The 13,847-nt window shown below is 41.4% G+C and overlaps 2 protein-coding genes and 1 long non-coding RNA gene across 6 annotated transcripts in view; all 3 read right to left on the bottom strand.

The window, feature by feature from the left end:
• Positions 1–13,847, bottom strand: part of LOC119483833 — a 233,425-nt gene that overhangs the window by 206,621 nt on the left and 12,957 nt on the right. For 3 of the 4 annotated variants that reach the window (XR_005205801.1, XR_005205800.1, XM_037762338.1), the window contains exons 5-6: positions 1,461–1,610; positions 430–546 (exon numbers count right to left, since the gene is read on the bottom strand). Coding sequence is in view for 1 of the 4 variants with exons in the window: in XM_037762338.1 (XP_037618266.1) it covers positions 430–546; positions 1,461–1,610 (267 nt within the window). In the remaining 3 variants the exon portion in view is untranslated. The remainder of the gene's footprint in view (positions 1–429; positions 547–1,460; positions 1,611–13,847) is intronic. The other variant, XR_005205802.1, reaches the window with a different exon arrangement.
• LOC119483763 (NACHT, LRR and PYD domains-containing protein 12-like) overlaps positions 1–13,847 on the bottom strand; it is a 542,841-nt gene that overhangs the window by 195,249 nt on the left and 333,745 nt on the right. The window lies entirely within an intron of this gene.
• LOC119483863 lies at positions 2,180–2,937 on the bottom strand. Its single transcript, XR_005205821.1, has 3 exons — positions 2,833–2,937; positions 2,610–2,675; positions 2,180–2,259 (listed from the first exon to the last, which is right to left on the bottom strand). It is a non-coding gene; the product is annotated as an uncharacterized LOC119483863 (long non-coding RNA).

The raw sequence follows: 13,847 nt of genomic DNA on the forward strand, positions 1-13,847 counted from the left end.
TGACTTAGCATCTTCACCCTGTAGGCATGAAGGGTCATAAGCTGCCAGCTCAATGACCTGATTAGAGTGGGCCGGAGCCAACCTCTTCGGGAAAAATGACCAACGCAGTACACAGTACATAGTGCATACTACTGAGGAACGCAGTATGCACTATGTGACGGTTAAAGTGATGTATTTAGCAGAATGCTAGACCAGGCTTTAGCCTTTAAACCAGCTCTTAAAGGGGAGATGTTCTCAAGTGTTTTGTCACAGAAATACAATCAGTAGTTTGTGGCTCTAAAACCCAGACTAAGATCCATCTTAGTTTGAAACAGTATCTGCACTAATAGTTCTGCATCAGGAATATAAATCTGTTAGCAGAACATTTAGTCTTCATCCTCAATGCATCATCATCCATCAGGTCAACTTACAGTAGAAACAGTCTCTTACTTTGACTCTGAGGGTCCAGGTTCATTACTGAAGCCTGGAGGTTTCCCCATGGACCAGTCACTCTTCATAGACAGACAGCTGGGTACTGGAGACTCTGCTCTCCGTCTGGACTGAACTCTGCAAACACCAAGATGATTTTATTCACATCACATGAATCCTTGATGAATTCTCTTTTGTAGGTCATTAAGGTAAAACTACTGCTACTGTCAACAATAAGGAGGTTTAACAGTTTGTAGCCGTTCTGTTAGATTAGATTACATCTCTTCTAGCTGACTGACAGCTGTCACAGATATTAAAGGGACTGTTTGTAACTTTTGAAGCGTATAAATGTACCGGGTCGGGACACATGCTCGCTCTCGTCTCCTCTGCCTGCCTTCACTCACACACCGTGCTCCTTCTCTCTCTCTCTCTCCACCTCTCACGTGCATGCTGCTCACTCCACACTGCAGAAGAGTTAGTTTAGCTCTGAGAATATCTAGTGAATGTACAGTGGACGTTAGTGCAGAAATAACTGCTGCAGCTCCTCCAGACCAACAGAGGTTTCCAGTGTCTTGTGAAGTGACGGGGCTCCGCAGAGAGAAACGTTATCGTCTCCCCCGTTCCCTCCGGCCGCGGTCGGGAGGCTGAAGCAGGAAAAGCCAACACTAGGATCAGCATTGATTCATGGAGAGACCTTCGTCTGGTCAGCTAACATTACTGCCAAGCAGCTGAAATATAGAGTGATATTGTGCTTTTAGCTGACGTGTGTCGCCTCACTGTGTTGAGAGATGCTCCTTCATGTCTATGTAGAGCGAGCACAAGCGCCAGCAACAGGACGCTGACTTTAGTTGACTTAACGGACACAGGTGAAGCTGTTAACAAGACATTCTGATTATTACTAACACTCCCTTTAAGAGGAAGAGTTGATGAAGTCTGTTAAATTGTAGTTGGCAAATACATTAGTGTAGAATTTTGAAGTCAACAGAAAACATGGTATTGTCAGAGGAAAGATGAAATGAGTGGTATAGATGAGTTAGTAGCAGCTGTCTTACTTTGACTCTGAGGGTCCAGGTTCATCACTGAAGACTGGAGGATCACCTTTAGACCGATCACTCTTCATAGACTGACGGCCAGAGACTAGAGACTCTGCTCTGTCCTCCTCTTCCTCCACACAGTCAATCATCTTCTGATCTGAAGTCAGTCTGAGAGGTCAAACAGGAACACTGACTGTGAACATGAAGAGGAAACAAGTTAGTACAAGAGAACAGGAAGTATCACACACCCTCTCTATCTATCACATGTGTCACCCTTAAAGAGACATGACTCCGTCTTCCTTTTGGCAACTTTTATTCTTCCCAGTTCTGTTGGAGTTATCTTTTACACGAAGCAATCAGAACCGCTCGCACACATATGTAAACATCAAGCACGTTCCCTAATCGCTACTGCGCTGACTGATGACCTCATCACAGCCTGAACTTTGACCTTTTCAATAATAACATTGCGCTGACTGATGACATCACATCACTCTGAACTTTGACCTCGTGATAATAACATAAATCAGATAATAGTGTAGTGTAGTGTATATTTCTTCTTAGATAACTTAAATCTATTCTAAGTCAATAGAATGTAAATTATAAAATATTTCTAGGTTGCAACACGCACACGCACACACACGCACCTTTAAATCTTAAATCCCTTTAAATTTTCTTGTCTTACAGCAGGTTTAATGAGGATTATTCAGCCAATCACGACAGCCAGAGACTAGAGACTCTGCTCTGTCCTCCTCTTCCTCCACACAGTCAATCATCTTCTGATCTGAAGTCAGTCTGAGAGGTTAAACATTAACACTGACTGTGAACATGTACAGGAAACAAGTTTGTACAAGAGTCACAAGGCTGAGAGAACAGGAAGTAACACAACTGCGCGCGCACACACACGCGCGCGCTCACACTCACACACACACACACACACACACACACACACACACACACACACACACACCTTTAAATCTTAAATCCCTTTAAATTTTCTTGTCTTACAGCAGGTTTAATGAGGATTATTCAGCCAATCACGACTTTGTGTTCTCAGATGAATCAAACTGTTGAGTTCATTCTAACATTTCTCTCCTCTACAGTCCACAGGGAGGAAACTGACTCAGACACTTTAACAGTAAACTAATACAATGTTGGATTAACACTCACCCTGCTTCAGTCTTCAGTCGTCACCTCTCTGTGCCGTTAACACAAAATGGAGTCTGGAATAACTGACTGTGAACATGAACAGGAAACAAGTTTCACAGGCAAGACTGAGAGAACAGGAAGTAACACACAACCTCTCACCCACCCACAACCATAGACACACTCTCACACACACATAGTATACAGTATACAGTATAATAAAACCACCCCATGGATTAACACTCACCCTGCTTCTATCTTCAGTCGTCACATCTCTGTGTCGTTTTCTCAGAATGGAGTCTGGATAACAAACTGCACACTTTCACTTTCATGCTTCCTCCCTGTTCTCATCAAGGACTATAGAAGGAGGATGGGTCACTGGTCTTGGTGTCGGGTATAACGCATGCGCAGTGTAACTGAAGCTGCGGTCGTGCAGGCCAGATTCTACTGCGCATGCGTGTTACTCTAAAAGATATGACGCGTGACACGGAATCCTTTCTATAGGCCTTGTTCTCATGAGCCTGGATCACATAGTCAGTGTTGCTCCTCCCCTCTCCATTTACAGGAAATCAGCTGAGTTCATCTGTGACTGTGGGTGTGTGTGTTCATCAGAATCTCTCTTGGCTTGAAAAGGCTGAATTAACCCTCTGAGACCCACAATAGTCCAGTTTTAGTCTTTTTTAGGGGGGTACCGGGGGTCTTTAGGGGGAAATAGCAGGTCAGCAGTAGATGTCACATAGAAGTGGTGTACATCATCTGAAAGCTGGGAACCTGGAGATTAATTTGAGATGCAGCTCAGCACTGAGTGTCAAGTTGTTCCAGTCATTAATCAGAAATACTCATTAATTAATTACAATAGAAAGTGTATCAGGGTTTAGAACATTATGATAGAAGTATATGATGGTCATCCCCATGCTCTATTATGTCTCATACTGCACGGACTACAGAACAGGTGATACTCCTGTGATACTCCTGTGATACTCCTGTATACTCCTGTGATGCTGATGATATTAGATAACAGGTGGTCGACACACACTGCATATACATTATTAAGTAGATAGACCCACAGTAATATATACTGCAGGCATACACTGTACCAGAGCCTCAGCTGTTCTTCCACTGTTTCACTTCACTCTGAATTGTTCCATACATTCCAGCAGGATGACATGATGGATTCTACTACATACTGCTAGTTTCTATTTCCATGACTCTGCCTCTTCTGTGATGGACTTCTTGTTGTTCAGTTGTTGGATGAGACTCTAAAGAAGTCGTTTAACTAGATTAGCCTTATTCTGCTATTAAACCTCGATGCTGTTTGACTGAAAATATCTCAACACAAATCTCAAAATACATTTATTGCACTGTAAACACAGTAAAAGGACAGTCATGTCTATGGTAAACACAGTGAAAGGACAGTCATGTCTATATATGTCTATGCTCGTACAGGGCTGAATAACAGCACAGTCGCTGACATACCAAAGCCACTACCACCATCTACTGGCAAACACAGACTATTGTCTTAAAACTACTTGACACTAAAGCAGGGGAGTTTACTGTCCTTACTATTGTCTTTTAAGTGACACCAAGCGCTTTAAAAATGATAATAATAATGAAAATAATTAAAAATAATCATGGTGGGGGCACCAAAATAATGACACACAGGTAACAACTCAGTATTTCTGGGCACAATCCTTATTACTAAAATGTCCAGGGTGCCACACATGCTACTAAACTTGACTGTTTTCATGTCAAAACAAAATAAGTTTGTATTTCATGCACATTGTAGCAATTAAATCTACCTGCTCCTGCTGCAACACACACAACCAATGAGCAAACCAACAGCACAGAGCAATGACAACCTGTTGAGGACATCTGAGCTCTACCTGGAACTGCCTGTTAGTCCACAGATAAGGCAAGGCAAGGCAAGGCAGCTTTATTTGTTTAGCACATTTCAGCAACAGGGCAATTCAAAGTGCTTTACATAAACATTCAAGAACATTGCAACAAAGTGCAAAAGAAAAATAAGACATAATTAAAACAGTTATGAAAACATAAAAACATGAAAGATTAGAAAATAAAAACAAGCAAAAAATAAAAGCTAGGATAGAAACTAAAATAGAATATTACACACAAGAGTAAAAGCTCTAGTGCAGTATATAAGATCATTATCTGGTTTAATAAAAGGCAGTAACAAACAGGAACGTTTTAAGCTTTGATTTAAAAGAACTCAGAGTTGGAGCGGTCCTGTGGTTTTCTGGGAGCTTGTTCTAAATATGTGCTTGAAATATATTTATAGGTAAATATTGGGGTAATTTGGCAGTAATTCCAAAGAAATGTCAAAATGACTTGCTAATTATTACCTAATTACCATGAAATTTGTGGACCTGTAAAATGAAGTGTTACCATATATTTAATTTAGGCTTTAGAATTGCTTTTTAAAAATAATATTTCTTAATATAAGGAAAACCTGTCTGCCATGGTGGGAGCTAGACTTGATATGTTCACCTGCCACAGCCAACATTGACCCTGTTATCTGGCAGGTGGCAGGTGATCATTTCATTCCCTGCACACAGTCCTCTTCTTCTTCTTCTTCTTCTCTCGGTTTCTGGCGGATCGCAACCAACTTTAAGGTGCATACCGCCACCTACTGTACAAGAGTGTGTAACATCATGTCATTTGCTCTTTACTCCTACTCTTAAATTCTATCCACCAATCCTGTGTCTCTTAAGAACATTAATAATGCCTTCCTGGTGCCTTCAACCCCCTCACCCTCTGTTCCCAGTATCCCCATCAGATCCCAATCCCGTCCCTCCTCTCTGATCTTTTTCTTTCAGCCTCATACTTTTTACATTGAATTAGGATATGCTCCACATTTTCTTTAACACCACAATCCCTACACTTGTCACTGTTCCTTTTCCCCATTAAAGCCAAAGTGCCATTAAGACCTGTGTGATCCAGTCTGAGTCTTGTTATGATGATTTCTTCCCTTCTGTTCCTTTCTTTATACGTCTTTGTTATGACCGACTTTTGTATTTTGAAATATCTCCTTCTTTTGAATCCGTGCATATCACCACTCTGTCAGGTCTGACCTCCTCAACCCACTGCATTGCAATGATGATTGCCACTATTTCTGCTGTGTACACTGATACCTGGTTTGAAATTCTTTTGGAAATAGATATTTTAAATTCTGTGTGTTGACTTGATAGCTCCGATACATAACCGTAATGCTCTACACTGTACTCTATCCACTTTTTGTAATGATGTCTTTGCTGCTGCTTCATAAACTATACAACTATAACCTATTGTTGATCTCATGATCGCCCTATATATGTCAATCAATGACTGTTTATCTGCCCCCCAGTTACATCCAGCCACAGCTCGTAGTCAATTTATTATTTTTTTGCATTTTGTTTCTAGATGTTTTATATGAACATGCCATGTATATTTACTGTCTAACCATAGACCCAGATATTTGTATTCATTCACCCTCTCCATCAACTGACCATATAATGTTAAATTCTCAGTATTAATGTTTCTCTTTTTTGTAAATATCATATAACATGTTTTATTTGTTGACATTTTGAATCCCCACTCATATGACCATTTCTCCACTTTCTCTATTGCTTTCCTTATATTTTCCATCACATATGGCACATTTCTTCCCCTCATCCATAATGCCCCATCATCTGCATATATCGCTGATTTGATGCATCCATCTAAATTTTCAAATATATCATTTATCATTATGTTAAACAACACCGGGCTGATCTCAGTGTCTTTTCTACCTCATTAGTTACTCTAACTAGAGCATCTATTGTAGATCGACCTTTTCTAAAACCACACTGAACATTACTCACTAACCCTCTCTGTTCCAAAACATACATTAATCTACGTACTATTATCTTCTCCATCCATTTGCATAAGTGAGATGTCAACGCTATGGGCCTATTACTACCAGGATTAGCAGGATCTTTCCCTGGCTTGTTGAATGGTAATATTACTGCCATTTTCCAACAACTTGGTATGACTCCCTCCGTCCAGATTTGATTAAATAGTCTCAACACTAACTTAAATGATTCCACTGGTAGTTGTTTAAACATGGCATAACATAACATGGTCTTGTCCTGGTGCTGTATATCCAGTATTTGTCAAGGCTATTTTGAGCTCTGCCATTGTAAATTCCACATCCAGTGTTGACATATCATCCTCTCTCTTCTCTCTCACGTTTTCATTCTCACTGAGCACACGCTCTTTTTGCTGCCTGTGTATATTATCAAGGTGCTCCCCACTATGTACTGCAGCAAATGCCTTACCTAACACATCCGTCTTCTCTTTATCTGATACTGCCATCCTCTCCCCGTCAATCAATGCTGGAATTTTTATTGACTTCCTTTTCCCACTCATTTGTTTAAACATGGACCAGACATCACCTATCTTCACTCCTCTGCCAATGGTGGAACAGAATTCTCTCCAAGTCCTCTTTTTGGTATATTTGACTGTTCTACGAGCCACTGCCCTTTTCCTTTGATCCTCAATGAGATTCTCTTGTGACATGTTTTTTCTCAGAGCTCTGAAAGCCTTGTTTCGTTCTTTAACAGCTATGCTGCATTCCTCATTCCACCAAGGTACCACTTTCTTCCTACCCTGTGTTGTTCGTTTTGGTACACTTAGTTTTGCAGCATTCAGTATATGTTCTGTAACTTGACTTGTACATTCCTCTATGCTCCCTTCTAATATTACCAAGTGAGCTGACTCCTCACAACATATTGTAAACTTCTCCCAGTCAGCCTTGCCAAAGACTTCAAGGGCAGTGAGTGTCACCTGTCAAGACCTTAGGAATGTGCTGCATGTATGTATTTTTCCAACACAAGCTACAGAACATGAACGGTTGTGATAACGGCAACTCAATATTGATTTCTGAGGGGAAAAGCTCCACAGGTTGACTTCATGTGTCTGTGTTGAGCCATGTAATGTGAAAACTAGCAGGGTGACACGTACATCTGTAATAAACTAACAAATATGATTTGTTTTGTAGCAAAAACCCAGATAGTCAGGATATTTTTTTGTTTTGTTTTACATCAAACATCACATACAAAAGACAATATTAAGGAGCTGACTTTCCACCAAAATCCAGACATAATCTGTTTGTAGTTAGTTGAGAAACTGAAGCCTCAGGTTCAGGTTCTATCTACTTCTTTCTGTTTGTTACAAGCAAATCTGTTATAATATGAAAAACGTCTGGTACTGGTATATATATTGTATATGGTATATATATTTTTATTAGTATGTGGAAATTAACTGCAAAACTCCATCGTTCCACAGGGTGGAGCTGCAACAGAAAGCAAAGCAGAAACATCTATTTAAATGTGTTAATCTACAGTTCTGTTGTCATAAACAGAACTGATCTGCAGAGGCACTTTGGGTTCAGAATATATGAATGAATGAAGACAAAGTGAAACCCAGGTCCAGGTGGAGGAGGTGGTTGAGTGTGGAGCAGAAGGAGTGGAGGAGTCTCAGTGTGTCTGCAGAGACTGTGCAGAAGGACAGAGTCCAGATACACTGATGATACTCTGTCAGGTCCAGAGGAACACACAGGGATGATGGTGGTTAGACATCACAACTCCTCCATCTGATGAGAGAAGAAGAAGACAACAGAAGTCATCCATCAGTGTTTACAGAGACTCCCTTCATCAGCTGTCAGTCAGCATCCAGTATAAAGAGCAGAAGGGACTTCAGTCTGTGTAGCGTAGCCAGCTTCCTTTCAGCTCTCATGTTAACGTATTGGAGTGAACACACTGAGCTCAGAGCTCCCAGACCAGAGGCCTGTACTACGAAGCCAGTCCAACACACCCAGGGTATCTTCTCCTTATCTGGTTTAACTAACCCCTCAACCAAGATCCCGCTAAACGGTCCTACGACAGCCGTTATCAACTCGGTAAGTCAACCCAGGGTTTCTCAGTCTGGCTATGAGCGCGTTCACATAGAAGGGGCGGGGTTTGTAGCACATGACCAATCACAGACATGGACCAGTCTACGGTCAGCAGAGCGGCACACTTTACAAACGCATATTAGAAAAGTTAAACACATAATCCAGACTAAAATTAACACAGTTTAAACTGCCAGATGCAGGAAGGACAGCTGACAAAAAAATCACTGACTGTGTGAATGTGTAAATAAACAGACTTTTAATATCCCGATAGATCTGACTAGAACTAATTACACGTGTGTTGCATTAAATCAATGTGTTGATTAGATGTGTTCTTATAGAATAGAACAGAAGATACTTTATTCAACTCCTGGAGGAATCACAATACTTTAGTCTTATTCTTTCAGCTCCAACCCCGGCGGTGTGAAACAGACTTAGGAGAAGGTAAATAATAAATCTATAAACATAATTCACAGCGGTAAGCAGGCTTACTTTCACATCTTCTAATCACCCACAGCATACATAAAAGTATTGGTAGCAAACTAACCAAGGCAACACATTCAGTCTGAGGGACTGTAGGAGCACGACTCTGACGTGTCTCACAGCAACATACGGCTCAAGAAGCTGATTCAGATGAGTGACTATATGAATATCATATATGAATATATGATAAGAGATCATGTACTGATTTTGTGTTATTGTGGTTATATAAATGTCATTTATGTCCGTTTCACACCGCTGGGTTTGCAGCTGAGAGAAGAAGGCTACATTATTGTCATACAGGTCATAACAATACATGTGATCACATTAACTCAGCAGAGTACACAAAGTAGTTCTAGTCAGATCTCTGGTGCTCTAGACGGGGCAGTGATATTACAAGTCTGTTCATTTACACATTCACACAGTCGGTGACCTTTCTGCATGTGTCAGTTTAAACTGTGTTGCTTTTAGCCTGGATTATGTGTTCAAATTCTTTGTCTCTGTGTAATATTATCTTACGATCCACACAGTGGAAATAAACTGCTGAGAGTCCTGAGAGCATCATTACTGCAGAAACAGAGAGCTTTTCACTGCTCACTTTAATGATGGATTTACTGCTGCTAGGTTGGTTTCAGTCACATTTCAATGTTTCATCTACTTTTAAATATTACATGACAAATATGTAAATATTAGGGCTGTCAATCCATTAAAATATTTAGTCGTGATTAATCGCATGATTGTCCATAGTTAATCGTGATTAATCTCAAATTAATCACGTTTTATATCTGTTCAAATTGTACCTTAAAGGGAGGAAACACGAACACAACAACATCTTCTTCACATCAACTCTAACACATGATCACAACAAGCTTCTGGCTGATCTGATTGGTTAACTGTTCTCTCTCTCTGTGTCACTGTTCTCCTCTCACAGCTTAACGGAGGAAACACATCACAACAATACTGCTGAAACCAGCATGGACCGACTCCGACCCTCTACTGACCTCAGAGTCTCCAGTCTACAGTGTGGACTCTTCACAAGATCAGACAGCAGCTTCACATCTGATTCCTTCAGGCCGTTGTCTCTCAGCTCCAGCTCTCTCAGATGGGAGGGGTTGGACTTCAGAGCTGAGGCCAGAGAAGCACAGCTGATCTCTGACAACCTGCAGCTCATCAATCTGAATAAAGAATAAATGATGAAGATAAAAATCACTTTATAATCCAGTCAGATGTGTTCAGGTTTTAAATGTGTAGCTCAACATCACTATGTCCTAATCAATGATCTTTTCCCTAAAATGAGTAGAGTGACTTTGTCATTGTGTTATTGTGGATCATCATAATGTCAGCCTTCTACAGACATCATCCAAATGTCACCACAACATTCATACACCTGTTCATGTCAACACACATCAATAACATGCTGCTGATCTCGGTGTTCATCTATGTGTGTGTGCTGAAGGATCAATATCGATGATCAGACATTATTTGTGGAACATGTTGAAACAATCAGAAACCAGAGAAATATTTCTACTTCATGAAGTAAACTTGATCAATTCAGAACAAATATTCAGGGTTCCTACACATTTTACATTTTACATTCCAGACTTTTCCAGACTTCTCTGTAGATTTTTCAGACCATATTTGACTTTGTGACTCGGGGTTCAGAGGACGCTGTTACAAGACTACAGCCCCCCCCCCCCACCATGGTTGAGATGTCAAACCATTTTCCTCAAAGTTTGCATCCAGCTCTCTTTTCCCCATTTGGAATTGTTAACCAACCAGGCTTTGTGTTTGGGATCATCAAGCCAGCCCTCAGAACACTTTACTCATCGTGGTCGTTCAGTCTACAGTCCTACAGAGAAAGCTGGACGACGTTCTGCTGTCAAACATCCTGCTCTAGGTGAATCACAATGATGCCGTCCCTCTATTAGCACCAGGGACAGACTGGGACACAAACCCATCCCAGGACTTTGAGACGGAGAGGTGTCTTATGTGAGCGGCCGGAGGGCGCGAGACGAAACATTGTGGGTTAGTAATTTTACCACTAATAGAGTTTTAGTGGTATAAAGAGAATGTGATGATGATGATGAAGACCTTCAAGACTCTTCATCGTGGATGACACCTCCTCAGTTTGTATCAGCACGTCATCACTGAATCAAAACCAGACCGGCCAGCTGGAACACTGGTCACAGTTCATCACGTTCATGATGTAAATGACTGAGCCAATCAGATTTCAGCCAGAACGAGGATCAGTCCAAATTAGGAGGGGCCGCTCGTCCCCCCCCCTCAATATGTAAAGTATTAGATTGTCCCAGTCTGACAGGCAGCGTTCTGCTCTGTGCCGTCTGCCTGCAGTTACCGGTTACTTTTTATTATTATATTATTATTGTTATGTTGCTCATGATGAATAGTTGGCCCATATTTGGCTGCCAAAGTGCCGCCCTAGGCGGTTGCCTAGTTGGCCTCTATGGAGGCGCCGGCCCTGGCTGTGACGTACAGGCGTAGAGGCAGCTCTGTAGGAGTGTGCGTTCAGTCAGAGCCTACTTCCTGTGCTGCTTTCAACGACATCAAGCTCTCTCTGGCCCGCGCTCTCTCACACAGTAGTAAACATTGTGGCTGCACCGGCTGCTCTAAACACCATGAAAAACACTCTGCTTGTATGATCTATTTATTTTTAGAAATTCTGAATTTGATATCTTAGAAAGCAGAATAGGGGCAACAGTCTGGAAACAGACATGTTTTTCCATTCTCTCTTTTCTTTTTTCCATACTCATCCAGACCTGGAAATTACTAAAATCAAATTCCATACTTCTCCATACTGCGTAGGAACCCTGAATATTAGTTGAGAGGATCTTCTGTATCCAGATGTGACCATTTACCAACAATGATAAACATTCATTTACTTTAACAACTAACAGTGGACATTTTCTACACTTTCTTTAAGAAACACAAGTCTTTTGTGACTGCAGACTAGATTTAGTTCAAGAAACATGAAAATATGAAGAAAAGGACATTAACAACTTTATGGATGTAAGTTATGTTTGTACATAAATCAGGTTCAATTGTTAATTCAACATATAAGATCTCTAATAGTAACAGAGAGTCAGTGAACTGACCTCAGAGTCTCCAGTCTACAGTGTGGACTCTCCAGAAAACCACACAGGACCTTCACTCCTGAATCCTGCAGCTTGTTGTAGCTCAGATCCAGCTCTCTCAGATGGGAGGGGTTGGACTTCAGAGCTGAGGCCAGAGAAGCACAGCTGATCTCTGACAAACTGCAGTCACTCAATCTGAATAAAGAATAAATGAAGAAGATAAAAATCACTTTATAATCCAGTCAGATGTGTTCAGGTTTTAAATGTGTAGCTCAACATCACTATGTCCTAATCAATGATCTTTTCCCTAAAATGAGTAGAGTGACTTTGTCATTGTGTTATTGTGGATCATCATAATGTCAGCCTTCTACAGACATCATCCAAATGTCACCACAACATTCATACACCTGTTCATGTCAACACACATCAATAACATGCTGCTGATCTCTGTGTTCATCTATGTGTGTGTGCTGAAGGATCAATATCGATGATCAGACATTATTTGTGGAACATGTTGAAACAATCAGAAACCAGAGAAATATTTCTACTTCATGAAGTAAACTTGATCAATTCAGAACAAATATTCAGGGTTCCTACACATTTTACATTTTACATTCCAGACTTTTCCAGACTTCTCTGTAGATTTTTCAGACCATATTTGACTTTGTGACTCGGGGTTCAGAGGACGCTGTTACAAGACTACAGCCCCCCCCCCCCCACCATGGTTGAGATGTCAAACCATTTTCCTCAAAGTTTGCATCCAGCTCTCTTTTCCCCATTTGGAATTGTTAACCAACCAGGCTTTGTGTTTGGGATCATCAAGCCAGCCCTCAGAACACTTTACTCATCGTGGTCGTTCAGTCTACAGTCCTACAGAGAAAGCTGGACGACGTTCTGCTGTCAAACATCCTGCTCTAGGTGAATCACAATGATGCCGCCCCTCTATTAGCACCAGGGACAGACTGGGACACAAACCCATCCCAGGACTTTGAGACGGAGAGGTGTCTTATGTGAGCGGCCGGAGGGCGCGAGACGAAACATTGTGGGTTAGTAATTTTACCACTAATAGAGTTTTAGTGGTATAAAGAGAATGTGATGATGATGATGAAGACCTTCAAGACTCTTCATCGTGGATGACACCTCCTCAGTTTGTATCAGCACGTCATCACTGAATCAAAACCAGACCGGCCAGCTGGAACACTGGTCACAGTTCATCACGTTCATGATGTAAATGACTGAGCCAATCAGATTTCAGCCAGAACGAGGATCAGTCCAAATTAGGAGGGGCCGCTCGTCCCCCCCCTCAATATGTAAAGTATTAGATTGTCCCAGTCTGACAGGCAGCGTTCTGCTCTGTGCCGTCTGCCTGCAGTTACCGGTTACTTTTTATTATTATATTATTATTGTTATGTTGCTCATGATGAATAGTTGGCCCATATTTGGCTGCCAAAGTGCCGCCCTAGGCGGTTGCCTAGTTGGCCTCTATGGAGGCGCCGGCCCTGGCTGTGACGTACAGGCGTAGAGGCAGCTCTGTAGGAGTGTGCGTTCAGTCAGAGCCTACTTCCTGTGTTGCTTTCAACGACATCAAGCTCTCTCTGGCCCGCGCTCTCTCACACAGTAGTAAACATTGTGGCTGCACCGGCTGCTCCAAACACCATGAAAAACACTCTGCTTGTATGATCTATTTATTTTTAGAAATTCTGAATTTGATATCTTAGAAAGCAGAATAGGGGCAACAGTCTGGAAACAGACATGTTTTTCCAT

The sequence above is a fragment of the Sebastes umbrosus genome, chromosome 24 (genome assembly GCF_015220745.1).
Source record: "Sebastes umbrosus isolate fSebUmb1 chromosome 24, fSebUmb1.pri, whole genome shotgun sequence".
Lineage (NCBI taxonomy): Eukaryota > Metazoa > Chordata > Actinopteri > Perciformes > Sebastidae > Sebastes > Sebastes umbrosus.